The following is a 17,615-nucleotide window of genomic DNA, read 5'->3' on the forward strand; positions in this document are numbered from 1 at the left end:
CGTCGGGAGCCCTGGCACGAGCCGCGGTGCGGAAAGCCGTGTACCCGAAACTCGTACGATTCGACATAGCCTGCAAGATTGAGGAAGGATCATCCCATCTTCATGCGGGCACAGGAACAGACCCAGGGTGGACAAAGACGGAGATGACGTCGAGCCACGAATCACAACATGGAGAGCTGGCGTGCGTCGCGATTGTGGTCGCAGATTGCGGGGCCCATGTCGGTGGAATTTTTGTCAGAGGACGGTCCGTTGCTATGATGCCAATCAAGGAGGCTTCACCAGCCAACGCCGGAGCAGGCCAGTGTTCCATCGGTGGTCGTCTCGGGAGCACCGAGGGACTTTTGACGGAGCTAACGGATACGAGGGAAGGTCAGCTGGCCTGATCTCTGCATGTGTTCGTATGCAGTATACCTAGCAAAAGGCAAGGCAGACTTTGCCACGTCATCCGATCCCAGAACAGCGGACAATGTTGCAGCGGAAGCCCGTGGGTCATCGCGATCATAGCGGCAACCAAGTCACTGGCAGGATCCAAGGATCTGGCGGGTACCGTGATCGCGTCAAGCTGTTGCCAGAGCATGGAGGTTGAGAGTCAGGGGAAACCCCGTCCACATCGGCGAGTGAAGGCCCATTCTATTCAGGGCGTTGAAGCAACAGGAGGAGCCCTTCCCTCCTCCTAAGCCAAGGTGAAGGACCAAAGGGTCAAAAGACATGGCTGATGAAGCGGACATGCAGAACCCAAGGGCAACAAGACTCAGCTGAAACATGCAGAGTAGGAGTCGAGGGGGTCGTGTGAGCGGAGCAGAGTTGGGCAAAGGAGGGGGCTGTGCATCAGAGATGGCCGGCCGACAGGGATAACGGTGAGAAAAAGAGAGGAGGAAAGGGTGAGTTGAGCGGAAGGGGGGAGGGAGTGTAGGTGTTCTTATAGCAATCCCGTATGCAGCGACGGGCCAAAAGGGGAAGGGGCTTGCCTAAAGCGGAAGGCGGTGGGGGGCGGCGGGGAATTTGCAACGACCGACTTTACAGGAGTAAAAGTGGAGATAAAGGTCACATGATCGTTCCCTCACACTCGACCTCAAAGTGGCCTTCTTGAAACGTTTGCCTTGCCCAGGCGTTGTGAATATCGACGTGTTTGAGAGCAGTTTTTATACGTGGAACGTCGGCTGTGATGAGCCTGATCGTCTGTGTGTTGTCACACTCAATAACGGGGTCGTTGTCAAGCTCCAGATCGATTTGCTTGAACAATCGGAGGAGGCTGAGAGTCTCTTTGGCCGTGTGGGTGAAGGCGAGGAGCTCTGCCTCAGTGGAAGAAGTAGTAACAGTGGTTTGCTTCGTAGCGTTCCACCAAATTGGACCATTGAAGAGAGTGATGAGACATCCTTGGGAGGATTTCCTCGAATCAGGGTTATCCGCGAAAGCAGCGTCGGTAGCAATCCGGATTTCCTTCGGCTTGGTAAGAAGTTGGAGCTCGTTGGAATTTCCTGAAAACTCAAGCGCGAAGAATCGTGTTGCAAAAAGATACTCAAGCATCCGATCCATGATTTCATGGTGCTTGGGAGAAGGATTCATCATGTGTTCAGCCAATTTGCTGACACCAAAGGAAACATCGGGTCGAGTTGATATCGCCACAAAATTGATCGATCCCGTTTTCTGTTGAAAAAGGTTCACGCTTTCAGGAGTGGCCTGTCCGTCGTGAGGTTGAAGACAGGGTGGCAAACCACTCAATCAACTCAACCAAAGAGTCAAATTGAGTAGATTGACGGCTTACATCAGCGAACCTCTCGTTGAGTTGAGCAATCCAAGCCCTCGTTGAATTGATTGCGTTGATTGACGGAGTTGATGCCCTACCCTACCTATTAGTAAGCTACTTAAGGTCCTCAACACCATCAACTTCTCGTCCTTCGTGGGGCACCTCTTCGGGGAAGACATCGTCATCGACTGAAGCATCAATAATCTCCTGGTAGTGGGTATTAGCCCTGCCTTCAGCCAAGACCGAATTGCCTGGCCTGCATTGATCGTGTTAGCCTGAAGCCGGCTGCGTAGTCGTGTGACCATTAGCCCAGCAAATGAGAACGCCCTCTCGCACTCTGCTGACATTGGCGGTATAGATAGCATATCAAAGGCCATTCGAGCAAGTCTGGGATACGTTGACTCTTTGAGTTGCCAGTATTGGAACGGATCCGTGATGTCTCCGTCATCTGCGCCGATATCAACAGTCCAGCGATCGAATTCATCGGCAGTAGGTGGCCCACGACGGGTTGTGGCCGTCTGACCAGCTTGTAGCCGGTGCCTCAGTCGGAACTGTTGGAACTCGTTCAAGTCGTCAACCTTTCGACGTTTAACCATCGGAATAGCCTCGTCATCGCTGAGAATTAATGACTTATAGTCGCGTTCCCAGATGCCCCGAACAATCCGTCGTGCCTCAAGGACCCATTCAGGTCGATGAGCCCAAGCCTCCTCAAACCATTGCAGTCGCAAGGCGGGATGGAGAGCGACTGCAGCATAATATACCGGGCACTCAACCAACTTGATATAGTATTTCTCCAACTTCTTCCACCCCAATTCGACGTTTATCGCGAAATGCTCGGAATCAGGCACATCCTTGGCGAATTCCTTTGCCTCTTCCAATCGTTCAAGGAGATATTCGAATGCTTGGATAATATCCCATGCTGTTCTGTAGGCCACGAGGTTGCCGCCCTTACGCACCCGAATCTGGGCATCTCCCTCGAGGGCCTTGATGGCATTTTCGAAGTGCTTAAGAATATTCCGAAAGTGGCTGATCACTGTCCAGTCGTTACCGGTCAGCAGGTCAGAATCTCGGAGGCATGCAGGCATGTCTTTCTTCTTTGACCTGCTTCGGGTATATTCGAACTGTTCCAATGCGACGAGGTCGTCAAGAAAGTCGTGCAGTAGAAGGGCTCGATCCATCATCTTATAATGGGACAACCATCGTGTCATGTTATCCGTTACAACGTCAACTGGTTTCTTCGTACTGTCCCTCTTGCGTTGTAGATCCCGAAGCATGTACGTTAACCTATCCGATTGATGAATCCAGTGGACAAGGTTGTGGAGCTTGCCAATAGGCCCCCTCTTCCGCCAGAGATCATGTCGAGCAAGGTCCAGGTCGAGTCGCTCTTCTGATTTGAAGACTTCATTATCTTTGCCAAAGAGCAGCGCTTTGGCCACGAGATTGATGATATGCCCAAAGCAGCGGACCCGTCTCTGCTTCCCTTCAAAATTAAAAACGTGTCCCAGTGCTGCTACCGCCGTATCGTTATTCTTCGCATTGTCAAGCGTGAAATACCCGATCTTGTCTTGAATCTCGAATGATTCGATCACTTCCGCCACCTGCGACGCTATATTCTCGCCAGTATGAGACTCTCGGAGTTCAGGAGCCCAAGGATGATCTTCTGTGGCCGCTTTTCCTTAGAGAGATAGAACGCAGCAATCCCATTAAGCGCATAGCGATTGGGCGATCTCCAGCCGTCAAACGCAAGGTGTATCTGCCCGGGCGCTCCTCAGTTCCTTTATCACAATATGCTTGTACTGGTGGTATTCTTGGAAAGCTTCGTTCGAATAGTCGAGTGTGTCATGTGGGCTTGAGTCAGGGCGATCGAGGGATTGAGGTATTCGAGAAGACGCCGGAATCGAGGGCTTCAACTGCGCGGAAGGCAACATTCGACTCGGTGATCCAAGCAAGCAAGAGATTGGAAGACATCTTTATCGAATTGGTTTTTTAGCTTGTTAATGAATGCTTGCTCCTTCTGGTCATTGGCATCGAGGTTGAAGAATTGGGCAATAGAACGCTTGTTGGTTGTAGAACCCTTCGGTAACCGTCTACCTGATGGGTCAATAACATTGTGAGCATCATGTAGATGGCGCTCAATGTTTAGGGTCCCTTTGCCGCGAAGCTCACGGGTCCCTTCGGCGATTTCTTCGGTAAACACCGCTCACAGACCCAGAGGCGATTATCTACGTTAGCTTGATGTTCAATGTCGAACCCAAAGCTCCAGATCCACGATTTGAGCTTGCCGGCGCGTTGAGACTTGGTATAGCCGCGGAAGTGATGCCAGGGAAGGCATCCCACTCGAGATGGGGAACGGGGCCTGAGTCGCCTGAATCGCCTGATGGCGGCAAGGGAGTAGAAGAAGGCTCAGGAGATTCGCTCATTGCATATAGGAATGTTTAGATCAGCCAAGGCGTTGTGGAAGAATAGAGAAGTGTAAGTGGAACTGAGGCGAGAGATTGAACTTTGTTGTGAAGCGCGTCGATGCGCGCAGCGCGTCGACTCTTCCAACGGAACAGGGGGCCCTGTTCCCCGAAGAGGAGAGCAGGCTTACCTACAACGGGCCTGAGTAACCTGTAAGGTTAGTGGTAGCTATATACCCAATCCGTACCTACATTTCGCCTTGGCCACCTACCCTACAGGATCCCTGACCGTCAACGGCAATCTCATCAAGCTGCCCGTCAGAATTGGCGCTCTCTCGGCCCCTGCTTCGTAACTTGCTTGCAGCAAGAACCCACCATGGGGATTTTGCTGACTACCACGAAAGGTTTGGTCACGACAATGCGCGACTGACGTGCTCGTGCGGAAGACGAAAAGAGCCAGCACACATCTTTTACTGCAGAAAGGTTGCGCCACGGCATCGTATGCGGCTTGCACCTTGGCCGGCTGCAGCCATCAACCGCGCAATCGGCAAGGACTTTGACAAATTCGTCAGGCTGGCGAAAGCGAGCTCCTTCTTCGGAGGATCTGCCCACGCCACTAGACGGTCATCATTCTCCTCTCTCACCTACCTTTTCCTCTCAATCCTTTCTGTTACCTGCTCCGATCTCGGGCGGCGTCAAGGTCTCGCGACCATGCGATCGCCGAGGTCATCAAGGGCTGCAAGGCCCCAGAAGCAAATTGGCTGATCTGACCACGGGACAGCTTTCTCTTCATGCCTGGACGTCCCGCTGACGGGCAACAGGTTTGTCATGAGCGCCGTTGAGCCGATGAAATGCTGGATAGTGGGTGAAGTGTACGATATGTAGCATGTAGACACCTGCTAGCTCAGCACGTCCTGTGCTCCCCTGCGGAGACCTGAGCGACCAAAAGTTGCTGGACGGAAAATACACTAAACTAAACTAAAAGGCAATCTCATCAACAACCCTTCCCTGCATTTTTACTTTCTTGGCACGCAAGTGTTAAGGAAGTAGCCTATCCATACAGCTTTTCGCTTAACAGTGCTCTTGAAAATTCCGCAACAGCGCCGCGCAAAGCGCCGGCAGCGGCCATGGCACCAGCCTCAGGTTCGCGCGCCGCTCCTGTGCTGTCGACATACAATCGCCACCTGATCTAGCAGCCCGTGCATCTCAGCACCTACTGTCCTCTCCGGCGGAGGCTCGCCCAAATGTCTCAACCCTGGCGGCTCAGCAGCTCCCTCGACCGACGTCTCCCAGCGACACGCCCAACGCTGCCGTCGCGGAAGGAACGCAGCCGGAAATAATCCCGAATGGCCCTGGTTCGACCGGGTCCACGGAAAATGCACCTGTCTCCATCATCGAAGCGGCTACAAAGATCGCTCGCGACCAAACGGCAGCCCATGATGCCAAGCTGGCAGTCTTTCGGGCCTTTAGCGAATCATTCGAACAGACAGCCAAACAATTCACGTCCGGCTCCCACAATAGCATCGCAAAGCAAGTTGCCACCAAGTTTCTGAACCTCTGGACTCAATCGCTCGCCGACCTTGAGGAACCACCGAAACCTACGTACAGCAGCGTTCTCGCATCCGGCAAAACGACACAAGGACAGCTGGCCATTACGGCCTCCGCCCCACCACAGCGAAAACAGCAAACCACCACTCGTCTCCAAGGACGACCGCCCGTGGTCCCACCCAGGAAGACCTGCGTGTCTTTGTCCGACTTGACGCCGATGCTCCGGCCCGAAACCATGAAAGATACGCTATCCGGGCCCACATCGCCGCTAGAGTCGGCATCGACCTACGCCGCATCCCGGCAGCCTTCCCGGTAAACACGGGTTGGGCCATCCTGGCATCGGATGTGGCCACGCGCGAACTACTCGTGCAGCGACAGGCGGATTGGGCCGTAGATCTGGACGCGACGGCCGTAGAGATTAGCCAGAAATGGCATTCGTATGCCGTAGCCGATTGCCCCGTAGGCTCACGGACCTACGCGGCGTTGAGATCAACTTCGATGAGGCGGTCAAAGAAGAAATTGCCTGCCAAACCGGACTGAAGCCCATCAGCATACGGACCTCGCGACACGACTCGGGCGATATGCCTACCAAGACCCTTATTGTATCCTTCCTGGAACCCACGCAGAGACCCTGGCGACTGTTCGGCGCCAGCCGGTTCGCCCGCTATATCGACAAGCCCAGCATTCCTAGCCAATGTGACAAGTGCTGGGATTTCCACGCTCGACACAGCTGCGATCGAACGGCGCGCTGCAGGCGTTGTGGCAAAACCGGCCATCGTAGCCAAGAATGCACCGCCCTCGAGCAGTGTGCAAACTGCCTTGGACCCCATTGCGCGGATGACCCCAAATGCCCTGCCCGCCCCAAGCGCGTTCACGGCATGGTCCGGCGCCTGACGAAGGAGGAGAAGAGCCTGGTACGGCAGATGGGAGTTCAGCTCTCTGCGCAGCAGAAGCGGCAGACTCAAAGGCCAGAGTGTCCGACCAGTCTGATCAGAGCCCTGGCAGGCCGCAGATACTTTCCTTGGAGTCAACGGCGCCGCGGGCAGCTGGAGGAGATGGAAGCTCCGACATGGGCGCCATTTACGAGCCAGCCGCGCCGTCAACCCCATGCATCGTTGTGGCCACAACGCCGCCGCATGTAAGGGACGGCGACCAGTTCCTCCCTGTCGTCCCATCGAAGAAACGACGCACTAGTCCTGTGACGCTACCCTAATGCCTCGCTGTTTTCCACGCAATCGAAGCGATAGGAGGATCTTGCGAATCTTCCAAGCCAACGTAGGCAAGATTCCGCCGGCACACGATTGTGCCTTGCGTTGGCCGACTCGGAACAATACGACATTATTTTGTTGCAGGAGCCATGGACAGGACTGAAAGATGGCCGATGCCTCACTAAGACGCATCAGGCCTACGACACCTTCTCACCCGTCAACGACTGGGACGGCCGCGACACTCGCCCGAGAGTCATGACATACGTCCGGCGTTCCGCAGGTCTCGTCGCTGATCAAAAGAGACCTGCGGCGACTCGTGACATCCTTTGGCTCACCGTCAACGGCATAACAGTCGTCAACTTCTATCGGCAGCCGTACCACGACGGAGCCCTTGAAATCTTGCTTCAGTGGACCGTACCGGACAAGTGTCTTGTTGCTGGTGATTTCAATGCCAAACATCCCAGCTGGCAGGCCGGTCGACGAGAGGACCGCGGCGAAGAAATAGCGTTTTGGGCAATGGACAATCGACTCGGCTTACTGAATCCTGTCGATGTCCCGACCAACGCACACGGCAATACGGTTGATCTCGCCTTCTGCAACATACCTCTGGCCGACGCTGTTGTCGAGGATCATCTAGCAACCGGCTCCGATCATTTTACCCTTAGTATCACGCTGCCAGGACAAGTTCTGGCACCCCTTCCAATAGGAAAGATCCATCTCAACTCCGACGAGGAATTGAAGCGATTCATTGAATTAGTGGAGGCCGGTGCCGCCTTCATCCCGATCACCACGGCATCTCCTTCCGAGCTCGACAGCTTTGCGTCGGCGCTCGTGAACCTTCTTGGTTGTGCAGCCAGAGCTGCCGGTCGACCTGCCCGTAAGACTACGCATGGTGCGCGGTGGTGGACTGAAGAATGCGCAAAGGCGGCGGCCAATTACCGCGCGTGGAGGAGAGTTCACTCTCGGCTTCGACCGAGAAGTACAGCTAGCCAAGAGGAGCTCCATGGCGTGGTGCGCCGGGCCAAGCGCCTTTACTGGCGTAACTTGATTGACAGCTTCACCGATAGCGCCTCCGTCTTCAGGGCGGTCCGCTGGCTGAAGTCTCCAGGTCCGTTTCAAGCTCCTCCTGCAAATTGACGACCGAGTGTATGAGACGCAGCTGGAAAAGGCCACCGCCTTGCGACAAGCCACTCTGGAACGGCGCACGGCGAACGACGACATCCCAGATCCGTGGATCTCCGTGAACACAGATAGGACGATACCCTTCACCGACCGAGTCTCTCCGGGGAGACCCGCGACGCCACGCTACGCACCGGGAATACGTCCCTGGTCCCGACAATATTACGGTGCGGATGCTCCGCGCTGTCTGGCATGCGATCGGAAGTCTCGTCCACCAGCTATATCAAGGCTGCCTCAGGATTGGCCACCATCCGAAGCCCTTCCGAGAAGCAGAAGTGGTCATGATTGCCAAGCCGGGGCGCAGGGATCTCTCTACACCGCGCTTGGCGCCCCATCTCCCTTTTGTCCTGTCTCGGCAAGGGCCTCGAGCGGCTCATCGCACGGCGTCTAGCGTGGGCCTCGGTCCATTTCGGCGTACTACACCCACAACAAGCCGGCGCGCTCCCGAAGAGATCGGCCGTGGATCTCGTTGCTGCCTTGATTCATGACATCGAGGAGGCATTTGCCTGCAAGCAGGTTGCAACATTGGTGACTTTGGACATTCAGGGCGCCTTCGACACAGTCCTCCGCAACAGATTGATCCTTCGCCTACGGGAGCAGGGTGGCCACCGAACCTCGCGCGATGGGTCGGCTCGTTTATGCAAGACAGGTCGGCACGCATCCGCTATCAAGATATCGCAACGAATTCATCGCCTCTCCAGTGCGGGCTGCCACAGGGATCGCCAGTCTCGCCGATCCTCTTCCTACTGTATACGGAACCAATCTACCGCTTGGGCAGCTCAAAAGGGCGTTTCGGCTATGCGGACGACACTGCCATCCTTTGCGTCGGCGATAGCCTGGATGAGACGTCCGCCGAAGCATCTCATCATGTGCGTGAGCTTGTATCGTGGGGCGCCGCCAACGGATCTCCTTCGACCCTGAGAAGACAGAAGTGATGCACTTCTCTCGAACGACGCCCAAGACGGCGCCGCCAGTGCTCCATGGCGAATTTGAGAAACGGCCGGGCCGGGCGATGCGTTGGCTCGGCGTCTGGCTCGACAGCACTCTGTCTTTCAAGACTCATGTCGAGAAATGGACGGCCAAAGCGCAAGCAGTCGCCTTCCATCTCAGGAGACTGACAAACACCAGGCATGGTCCTCTACCGAGCGCTGTGCGACGAGCGGTCTGCGCTTGCGTCATTCCAGTGCTGCTCTACGCGGCGGAGGTCTGGTATCCTGGTTCTACGCGCCCGCGCTGGACCAAGCCGGGCAAGGAAGGACCGTCCAGGATCGGACACCTCGTAAAGAAGATGAGCAAGGCACTCTACACATCTCTTCGGGCTATCCTGCCAGTGTGGAGAACTACACCAACGAATGTTCTGCACCGGGAGGCAGGGATACCGCCGGTCCCTCTGCTGCTCGAGGCGCGCCGGACTGCATTTGCTGCGCGTCTCAAATCCCTGGACGAAGCTCATCCGCTCGTGAAGCGCACGTCGAGGCCAAAAGCCCTATACTGAATGAAATGATCAAGCTGAAGTACCAAAAGCAGCCAAAACCCTTCCGGACTAGGCTGCGGCGCTCCGACGATTGCTACCAAGCTGCCCAAGGCCTGCCTTGCTGCAGCGCGGATTTGTCGAAGAGCAGACTGCGCCTCTGCAGAGTGCATCGAAAAATGAGACGGCGAAGAAATTTCGCGATTGGCTCCAGGCACTATCGCCCCGAACTCTGGTCGTCTATTCCGACGGGTCCCGTTCTACCGAAGGCCACGCCGGATATGGCTATGTTGTTCATCGGGACGGATCCACCGTCTTGCGCGACAAGGGCCGTCTCGGGCCCGCCGAGATTTTCGACGCTGAGGCGAAAGGTGCGTTGGAGGGGTTGAAGGCTGCGGTGAGCCTTCCAGAAACTGACCGCATCTTTGTCTGCCTCGACAACCTCGCGACCGCAACATGCTTACGGGGCACGCCGAGCGACTCCTCGCAAGAGGTCTTCCTTGAGTTTCAATCTTTGGCGCGAAAATACGGAGCTGTGGAGGTCCATTGGATCCCCGGCCATGCTGACATCCCAGGCAACGAGGAGGCTGATGCTCTGGCAAAGGCGGGAGCATCACTGCCAGAACCCGCTGATAACGTCCCGACGCTAGCGCACCTGCGAAAGATTGCCCGACAGCAGCCGGAAGAGGCTTTCAAGGCCTGGTGGGAAGCCTCTGCGCCGGAGCGATACAGAGACCTGAGGCTTAAAGCCACAACCAGCTGCCCGTCAGAATTGGCGCTCTCTCGGCCCCTGCTTCGTAACTTGCTTGCAGCAAGAACCCACCATGGGGATTTTGCTGACTACCACGAAAGGTTTGGTCACGACAATGCGCGACTGACGTGCTCGTGCGGAAGACGAAAGAGCCAGCACACATCTTTTACTGCAGAAAGGTTGCGCCACGGCATCGTATGCGGCTTGCACCTTGGCCGGCTGCAGCCATCAACCGCGCAATCGGCAAGGACTTTGACAAATTCGTCAGGCTGGCGAAAGCGAGCTCCTTCTTCGGAGGATCTGCCCACGCCACTAGACGGTCATCATTCTCCTCTCTCACCTACCTTTCCTCTCAATCCTTTCTGTTACCTGCTCCGATCTCGGGCGGCGTCAAGGTCTCGCGACCATGCGATCGCCGAGGTCATCAAGGCTGCAAGGCCCCAGAAGCAAATTGGCTGATCTGACCACGGGACAGCTTTCTCTTCATGCCTGGACGTCCCGCTGACGGGCAACAGGTTTGTCATGAGCGCCGTTGAGCCGATGAAATGCTGGATAGTGGGTGAAGTGTACGATATGTAGCATGTAGACACCTGCTAGCTCAGCACGTCCTGTGCTCCCCTGCGGAGACCTGAGCGACCAAAAGTTGCTGGACGGAAAATACACTAAACTAAACTAAACTAAGCAATCTCATCAATCCATCAATCAACGGGAGCATGAATTGAATTGACAAGCTTATTCAGCAGCCACTCGATTGAGTTGATTGAGTTGACGGTTGCTCAACTATATTGAGCAACCGTTGCTGGGATTGAGTGGTTTGCCACCCTGGTTGAAGAGAATTTCCGGGCAGCGGATTGCCTCGGAAGAAAGATTTCTTAGTGATTCCATACTGGGTTGCAATCTTGTCGATGTACGAATCTTGGCAAAGCCGAACCTTGCGGGCATCTCGGTCTCGAATGACTCGGATCCCAAGGAACCAAGATACTTCACCCTGGTTGGTGAGTTCATAGTGGCTTTGTAGCTGTGTGATTAGATGGTTGACATTATCCTCGTTCTTCTTCCGATAAAGAATCGAGATATCATCCACAAAGAAGAAAATGATGCACCAGTCATTTACCTGGATGCATGGTTCATCAGAACAGGTCTTGAGGCCTAGTTCTTCAAAGGTGGTCGTGAGTTCCTTCTGCCAGAGCAAGGGTGATCTTCGTAGACCATACAGGGCTCGGAGAAGCTTGAGAACCCAGCCAAAACGTTTAAATCCATCGGGGAATTCAACGTACACGAGTTCATCTAACTCAGCGTTCACAAAAGCGTTTACAGCATCAAGGTGCCATGATTCGAGGTCGAACTTGCACATCAGGGCCATCATTATGCGAAAGTTGCGCGCTGCAAGCGTCGCGGCATATGTGTCCCTGCTGTTGGTTTCTTGTAAGTCTCCGCGGACGCAGAGGCGGGACTTGAACTTGGTCAGGTAACCATGCTTGTTGAATTTGTACTTGAAAGCCCAAGTGGGGAAGGGGTCTTCCAGCGGTCGGATCCATCTGATCGCGCCGAACGGGTTTGAAGGTGCCTCGGGAAAAGAGTGCATCAACTTCAGTTTTGCCAGCAAGTTTAAACTGGTCTCCAAAGGGGTGAGAGTCGAGTTCTTTCCAGGATCGTGGTTCAGGGGCAAGGCTCCGCTTGTGGAGTCGTTCCTCCCTTGCTGTTCGAAATGCAGCGTGAAAGGAAACTGAGGAATGAGACTGTTTCCTCGCTTGAACTCGGGCTGAGCGTCTAGTTGGCTCTTGAGGAGTCTTGTCCACTCGATTTGGCTCAGGCTCGGGGTTTAGAGGCGGTCCTCCGGGTCAGCAACAAATATCGTGTCATGTGGCTCCGGGGTTGCCTTAGGGGTAAGCAGTTGTGCTGCCTCATCTTGGAAGCGCACGCGTTTTTCAGGGGCGGACTGAGAAACCATCTGATCGTTGGGCTCCTCATCCTCTGACTCAGAGTCGATGTGCTCTGGGAACGGGATTTCTGGTTCTTTGATGATCAGGGGAATGTCTCCAGCAGATTTCTGGTAGACCTGTGATTCATCGAAAGTGACATCACGGACTCGGCGGACTTCCGAGCGTGATGGAATCCAAATGCGGTAAATGTTATGGGAATCGTATCCCACGAGATATCCAATCTCAGCGTGTGGTTGAGTCTTAAGGTCTCTCTTCTGAGTACCTTCAAGCACAGTAGTTGTTAAAGGATAGGCTCTACAGCCATATGCCTTCAGGTGAGTGATGTCGGGTAAAGGATTCGCTGAGTAACCTGTGTCTCGGTTGCTGTCCCTAAGCCACTCGTGTAGCCTTTGGAAAGGAGTCTTCCAGTTCTCGCGAAGTTGAGGTGACCGGTTGTATAGGTAGGTGGCGGCGGTCCAGGTCTCAGGCCACATATCATCATCGAGATTCGCCTCGACGTGCATGTTCCGAGCCCTTGCGCCTATCACCCCCCCAGAACGCTCGGCAGGGCCGTTCTGTGCCGGTGTGTGAGGAGCAGTAGGTTCATCCTCAATGCCCTCATCATCTATCCATGTAACGTACCTGGACTGGAGTCCGCGGTCGTTATCCCGGTGAACGACGCATACTTGGAGCCTCCATTGGCGCCAAATGTACGAAGAAAAACGTGAAAGCGTTGAAATAAGGGTCTCTTGTTGACTGTTCGGAAGTGGGTAACAGAAAATGAGCCCAGAAAAGTCATCCTTGAGTAGCAATGCTACCTTCTTGCCGTTGTAGCTTTGGTGCATGCTGAAGAGGTCAATGTAGATCCGCCAGAAAGGCCTTGGAGAAGTTGCCTTGGACGGTCTTCGTGAAACTTGCTTTTCGCTTTTGCGAGGAGCACACCTGACAGTCGATCGTTGCTGGGCCTTTGATCTTGCATCCAGTCGTTGTCTCGACGAGGTGTTCCAATGCAGCGGGGTTCAAGTGACCCAGACGTCGGTGCCAGAGTAGTGCCTCTTTCGGATCAGAAGGCTTGGGATCCTTTGAGGTTACGGCTGCAATAGCAGGCGGGAGGGAAAGGGAAATTGGTGTGAATTCGAGGACGTTTTGTCCGTGCATCGGGGTCGTCCTACATATCTCCCAGCCATTCTTTGACACGACTCCTGTCATAAGAGTCCAATCGATGCCTGCCTTGCGGAAACGGTCGGCTGATGCAACGTTGGTATGAAAAGACGGGACGTGTAAGGCTTGGTTGAGTTGGAAAGTTCGATTGTAGCTGACGTTAATGATGACGGTGCCTCGACCAAGGATAGGCAAAAATTCCTTCCCCGAAAGAAGTCTTTCTCCTTCCTCTGCAGATTGGTAGTCAATAAAACGGTGCCGATCCCGAACTACGTGGACATCTGATGCTGAATCAAGTAAAACAGAGTCTCGAAGCGGGTAGACGTATGATGTGGATGCGGCTGCCGGTGGAGGTGAGCTTAAGGTGACTGCAGCAGTTGCTGACGGTTCACCCGTACTCGGAGTGTCATTTTTAGTGCTAGAACCATCCTGTCGGTTCTGACTCTGCCCTCTTGAGTGTTTGAGCATACGTTCGACTACTCCAACTAGGTGTGGTTTCTTCTCAAGAAGCTCTTTCTTCTTGGCCTCTATATCGGCCCTCGGCTGCCAGTTGGTCGGCCGAATCGACTCATTGTAGTAGTAGCAGTCAGGGAATCGGTGGTCCTTGCCGCATACACACGTGGGTATCCGATGTGTGGTCGAAGAAGAGGAATCATTGTTGGAAGAGGATTGAGAGGATCGTTTGGTGTTTGTTTGGCTGGAATGCTCGCCCTGCCAAGTGGCGAACGTGCTTCCGCCCTTTCCACCCTTCTGATCAAAAGTGAGGGAATGAGCCCTCTCAAAAATGGTACTGATCTCAATGCCGTCTGGAAATCGACCTTGCCAGAGTGGATCGATGCCACGGGCTTCGTCTTCCATTTTGTTGAGCCAGTAATGAGAAAACGTGGGGTTTACTCCCGAAACTGCCTTAAGGAACAGCCGAGTCGGTTTGAGGCCTTGGGCGTCGGGGATACCGAGCTGTTGGGCTTCGGTGAGGACTTGGTGCCACTTTGTGACCCAATCCGAAATCTTTGTCCTGTCGGGCGACTTCAACGTGGAATGAAATCGGTCAAGGACGTCTTGTTCTTGTGCCCAGCTGGTAGGCTGAATCCTCTGCTTGAGGACCCTAAGTTCCTTTGCAACGTCATGTTCGTAGGCAATGGTGTTGTAATAGTTCCCACAGGTCTTGACGATGTGTTCCTGTAGGCTTGCTAGAGCCTTCTGTCGTGCCTTAAAGATCGAGTACTCATGACGGTAATGGGAAGTCAGAAGCTCAAAAGTTTTGATCTTGTCAGGATTGAGGGTTATGGGTGTTGCCTCATCCTGCAGATCTGATGGTTCCGGTCTCCGTGGTTCCCGTGGAGCCGGGTTGAGGGGTCGACTTGGGTCGACAAAGTCCCAGATTCCGTGCGCAATGGCGAATTTTTGAATAACGCTTATCCACTGTTTCCAGTCTGACGGGCCGTTAAGCTTGACCCGGGACGAATCGATGGACGCTTCCTTGTGTGACTCCATCCTGAGTGCTGATGGTAGTCGATAGACTGAGCTTGTACGTCTTCGTGGACGTAGATCTCGATAGACTGAGCTTGTACACCTTCAAGGGCGTAGATCTCAAAAACTGGCGCTGTCGCTCTTCGTGGAGACGATTTGTGCCAAAGCGTAGGTGCAAGAAAATCCGATGGCGCAACTAAGGGCCAACCGGGCTCATAACTCTCGCAGGGATAAAAAATGGAAGGTAAGAGTCAATCTTGTTCATTGTCGTCTATCTAAAATGAATGTGAGAAGTTCTGTCTTCTTATAGTCCTGAGGGAATATGACTGCCTTGCGGTGGCGAATTGCCACTTGCCACCCAGGATGCTTTTGTAATGTTATCTAGAAAGTTCGATGACATCGCTTATCAACCGCCCATTTCATTATACGCATCCTGAATGCGACACCTGGCATCATATTTAAGGGCAAAGATCTCCAGGCACAGTGGTTTAAGGACGAGTTTCGAGAATTTGCGGACTGGAACTACATAACTTCACCAAATGGATGGACGGACAACCACATTGCCGTCGAATGGCTTGAGGAAGTCTATTTGCCTCGGACGCGACCTGACGACGACTCTGAGGCCAGGCTTATCATTCTGGATGGACATGGGAGTCATGCAACGGTTCGTACTTTGTTTTTACGGCGATGAGGCCCTGCTGATTTGACGACAGAATAAGTGGATGGCTACGTGCTTTCTGAACAATGTCTACTGTTGTTATCTTCCATCTCACTGTTCTCATGGCCTCCAGCCATTCGACAACGGTGTTTTCAATGCTATAAAGGCAGCCTACCGGAAGGAGCTTGACAGACTGGCTTCTTTGACGGATTCCACGCCTGTTGACAAGGTCAATTTTATACGTGCGTATGCCACGGCACGTCAAACGGGAATGACAACAAGAAACATCTTGTCCGGTTGGAGAACCACTGGAAATTGGCCAATCTCGCGTTCCAAGGCGTTGGGGCATCCTGAGATCGAAGGAGACAAAGTTACGGCATCCCCGGAACATAGGCCGTTTTTGGACTCTGACGACACCCCGAAATCTAGCCGCCATATTCGTGATCTTGGCAAGAACAGAACACCTACGATTCGGAGGCGATATGCCAAGATAGCGAAAGGCTGGGAAACTCAAGAACAGACACTAGCAGAACATGGTAGTAAAATTGCTAGGCTGGAGGAGGAAGTGGACAGGCTGAAGAGAGGAAGAAAGAGAAGAGCGATCCCTAACCCAAATAGACGCTTCATGCGTCTCGCCGAAGCTTTGGCGGCCGGTGAGGCTATCCCCGAAATTGGGAGTCCAAAGAAAGCTGTTGTGGTGGATTGCGACTGGTTAGAGGAGGTGGTGGAGTCGGAGACGGAGACAGCTTCGGTGATTGAGGTCAACGTATCTGGGCCTCCGCAGCGCACCACGCGACAGGGTCGCGTCATAAAAAGACCAAGAACCAATTAGTGTGTTCAATTCTCATTCAAATGATGTATCTTTTATATTTATATGTCCATAGTTCGCCGAAATATGAGCAGTTCAAAAATCAGTTTTTTTTGGTGAGGTTTGTCTCATTTGGCGGAGCATAAGGGGGGGGGGGGTAAGCATGGTAGTGGATTGCGACTCGGAGGAGGTGGAGTCGGAGACGGAGACAGCTCTAGGGATTAAGGTTAAGGTATCTAAGCCTCCCTAGCGCACCACGCGACTAGGTCGCGTTATAAAAAGACCAAGAACTAATTAGTGCGTTTAATTCTCTTCCTAATAATATAGCTTTTGTATTTTTATCTCGTTAGTTTGCTAAAATATAAGCTGTTTAAAAATTAGAATTTTAGTGAGGTTTGTGTGGGAATGGTAGCAATGCATTGCACCTAGCTAGCAAGCTTACGTACACAGTCACGTGTACGGCTGAGGCCACAAAGCTAGCATCGTGGCCTCCTCCCCCTTTTCGATAGACAATCCTCATAGCATAATACGACACACCGGTTGAACGACGTTCCCAGTTTGTCTCATGCTCGAGACCTGCCAACAGTTTGTCTTATTTGGCGGAGCAAAAGGGGGGGGTGAGCAAAAGGGGGGGTAAGGATGGTACTGACATCCTGTACCCACGTCTCAGTAGCGGATATTTGAGTCAAGAAAAAAATTCTTTTAATCGTATACGAGCTGGGATTGCGAGCAAGCTTGATTAATCAATCCCCAAGGGATTGTGGGTACTTAATGCATGGCTTTATAGGCTTGCCTGACTCCAATGCTCAGTTCAGACCTTAATAAAGTAAGGGCCGGCGTGAATTTCAACTCACGTTGCGAAACAAACTGGCTCAAAAGTAATCACGGTCAGGGTTGCCGAGCTGACTGCCCCACAGCGACAGGGACTCAAGATTAACGTAATGCATACATCCCCTCCCGAGGCCCCATTTGGCAGGTTGCAGCGCAGTCTATGACTGGGGCTGTGGCAGTGCTCAAGCACAAGGTTCTTTTGGCATCGCTTGAACACTAACTTTGAGATGTTGTATAAGAAGCACCTCTGAGCTCAATGAAGAATGAAGGTAAATAGTCATCTGTCCAGTGCACTACGTTCAATCTGACAACACGTTCGTTTTCGTTTCCGTCCCTACTCTCGCTTACAATTATACGTCATTTTTCTCACAAGATTAGCCATGCATCTCTCTACCGGATTTATTTTCCTCCTTGCTGCCGACCTCGGGTTGGCCTATACCTGCTCGGAGATTCTTCGCGGTG

At 53.4% G+C, this 17,615-nt stretch overlaps 1 protein-coding gene across 1 annotated transcript; it reads right to left on the minus strand.

Moving 5' to 3' along the window:
* Positions 1–1,044: 1,044 nt before the first annotated feature.
* Positions 1,045–1,566, minus strand: HRG_10153 (uncharacterized protein; the record flags this gene model as incomplete). Its single annotated transcript, XM_044868624.1, has 1 exon — positions 1,045–1,566. The coding sequence occupies one exon, from the start codon at positions 1,564–1,566 to the stop codon at positions 1,045–1,047; it is 522 nt and encodes a 173-aa protein (XP_044715979.1).
* Positions 1,567–17,615: the final 16,049 nt, after the last annotated feature.

This window comes from Hirsutella rhossiliensis (genome assembly GCF_020360975.1).
Source record: "Hirsutella rhossiliensis strain HR02 chromosome Unknown scaffold00015, whole genome shotgun sequence".
Taxonomy (NCBI): Eukaryota; Fungi; Ascomycota; class Sordariomycetes; order Hypocreales; family Ophiocordycipitaceae; genus Hirsutella; species Hirsutella rhossiliensis.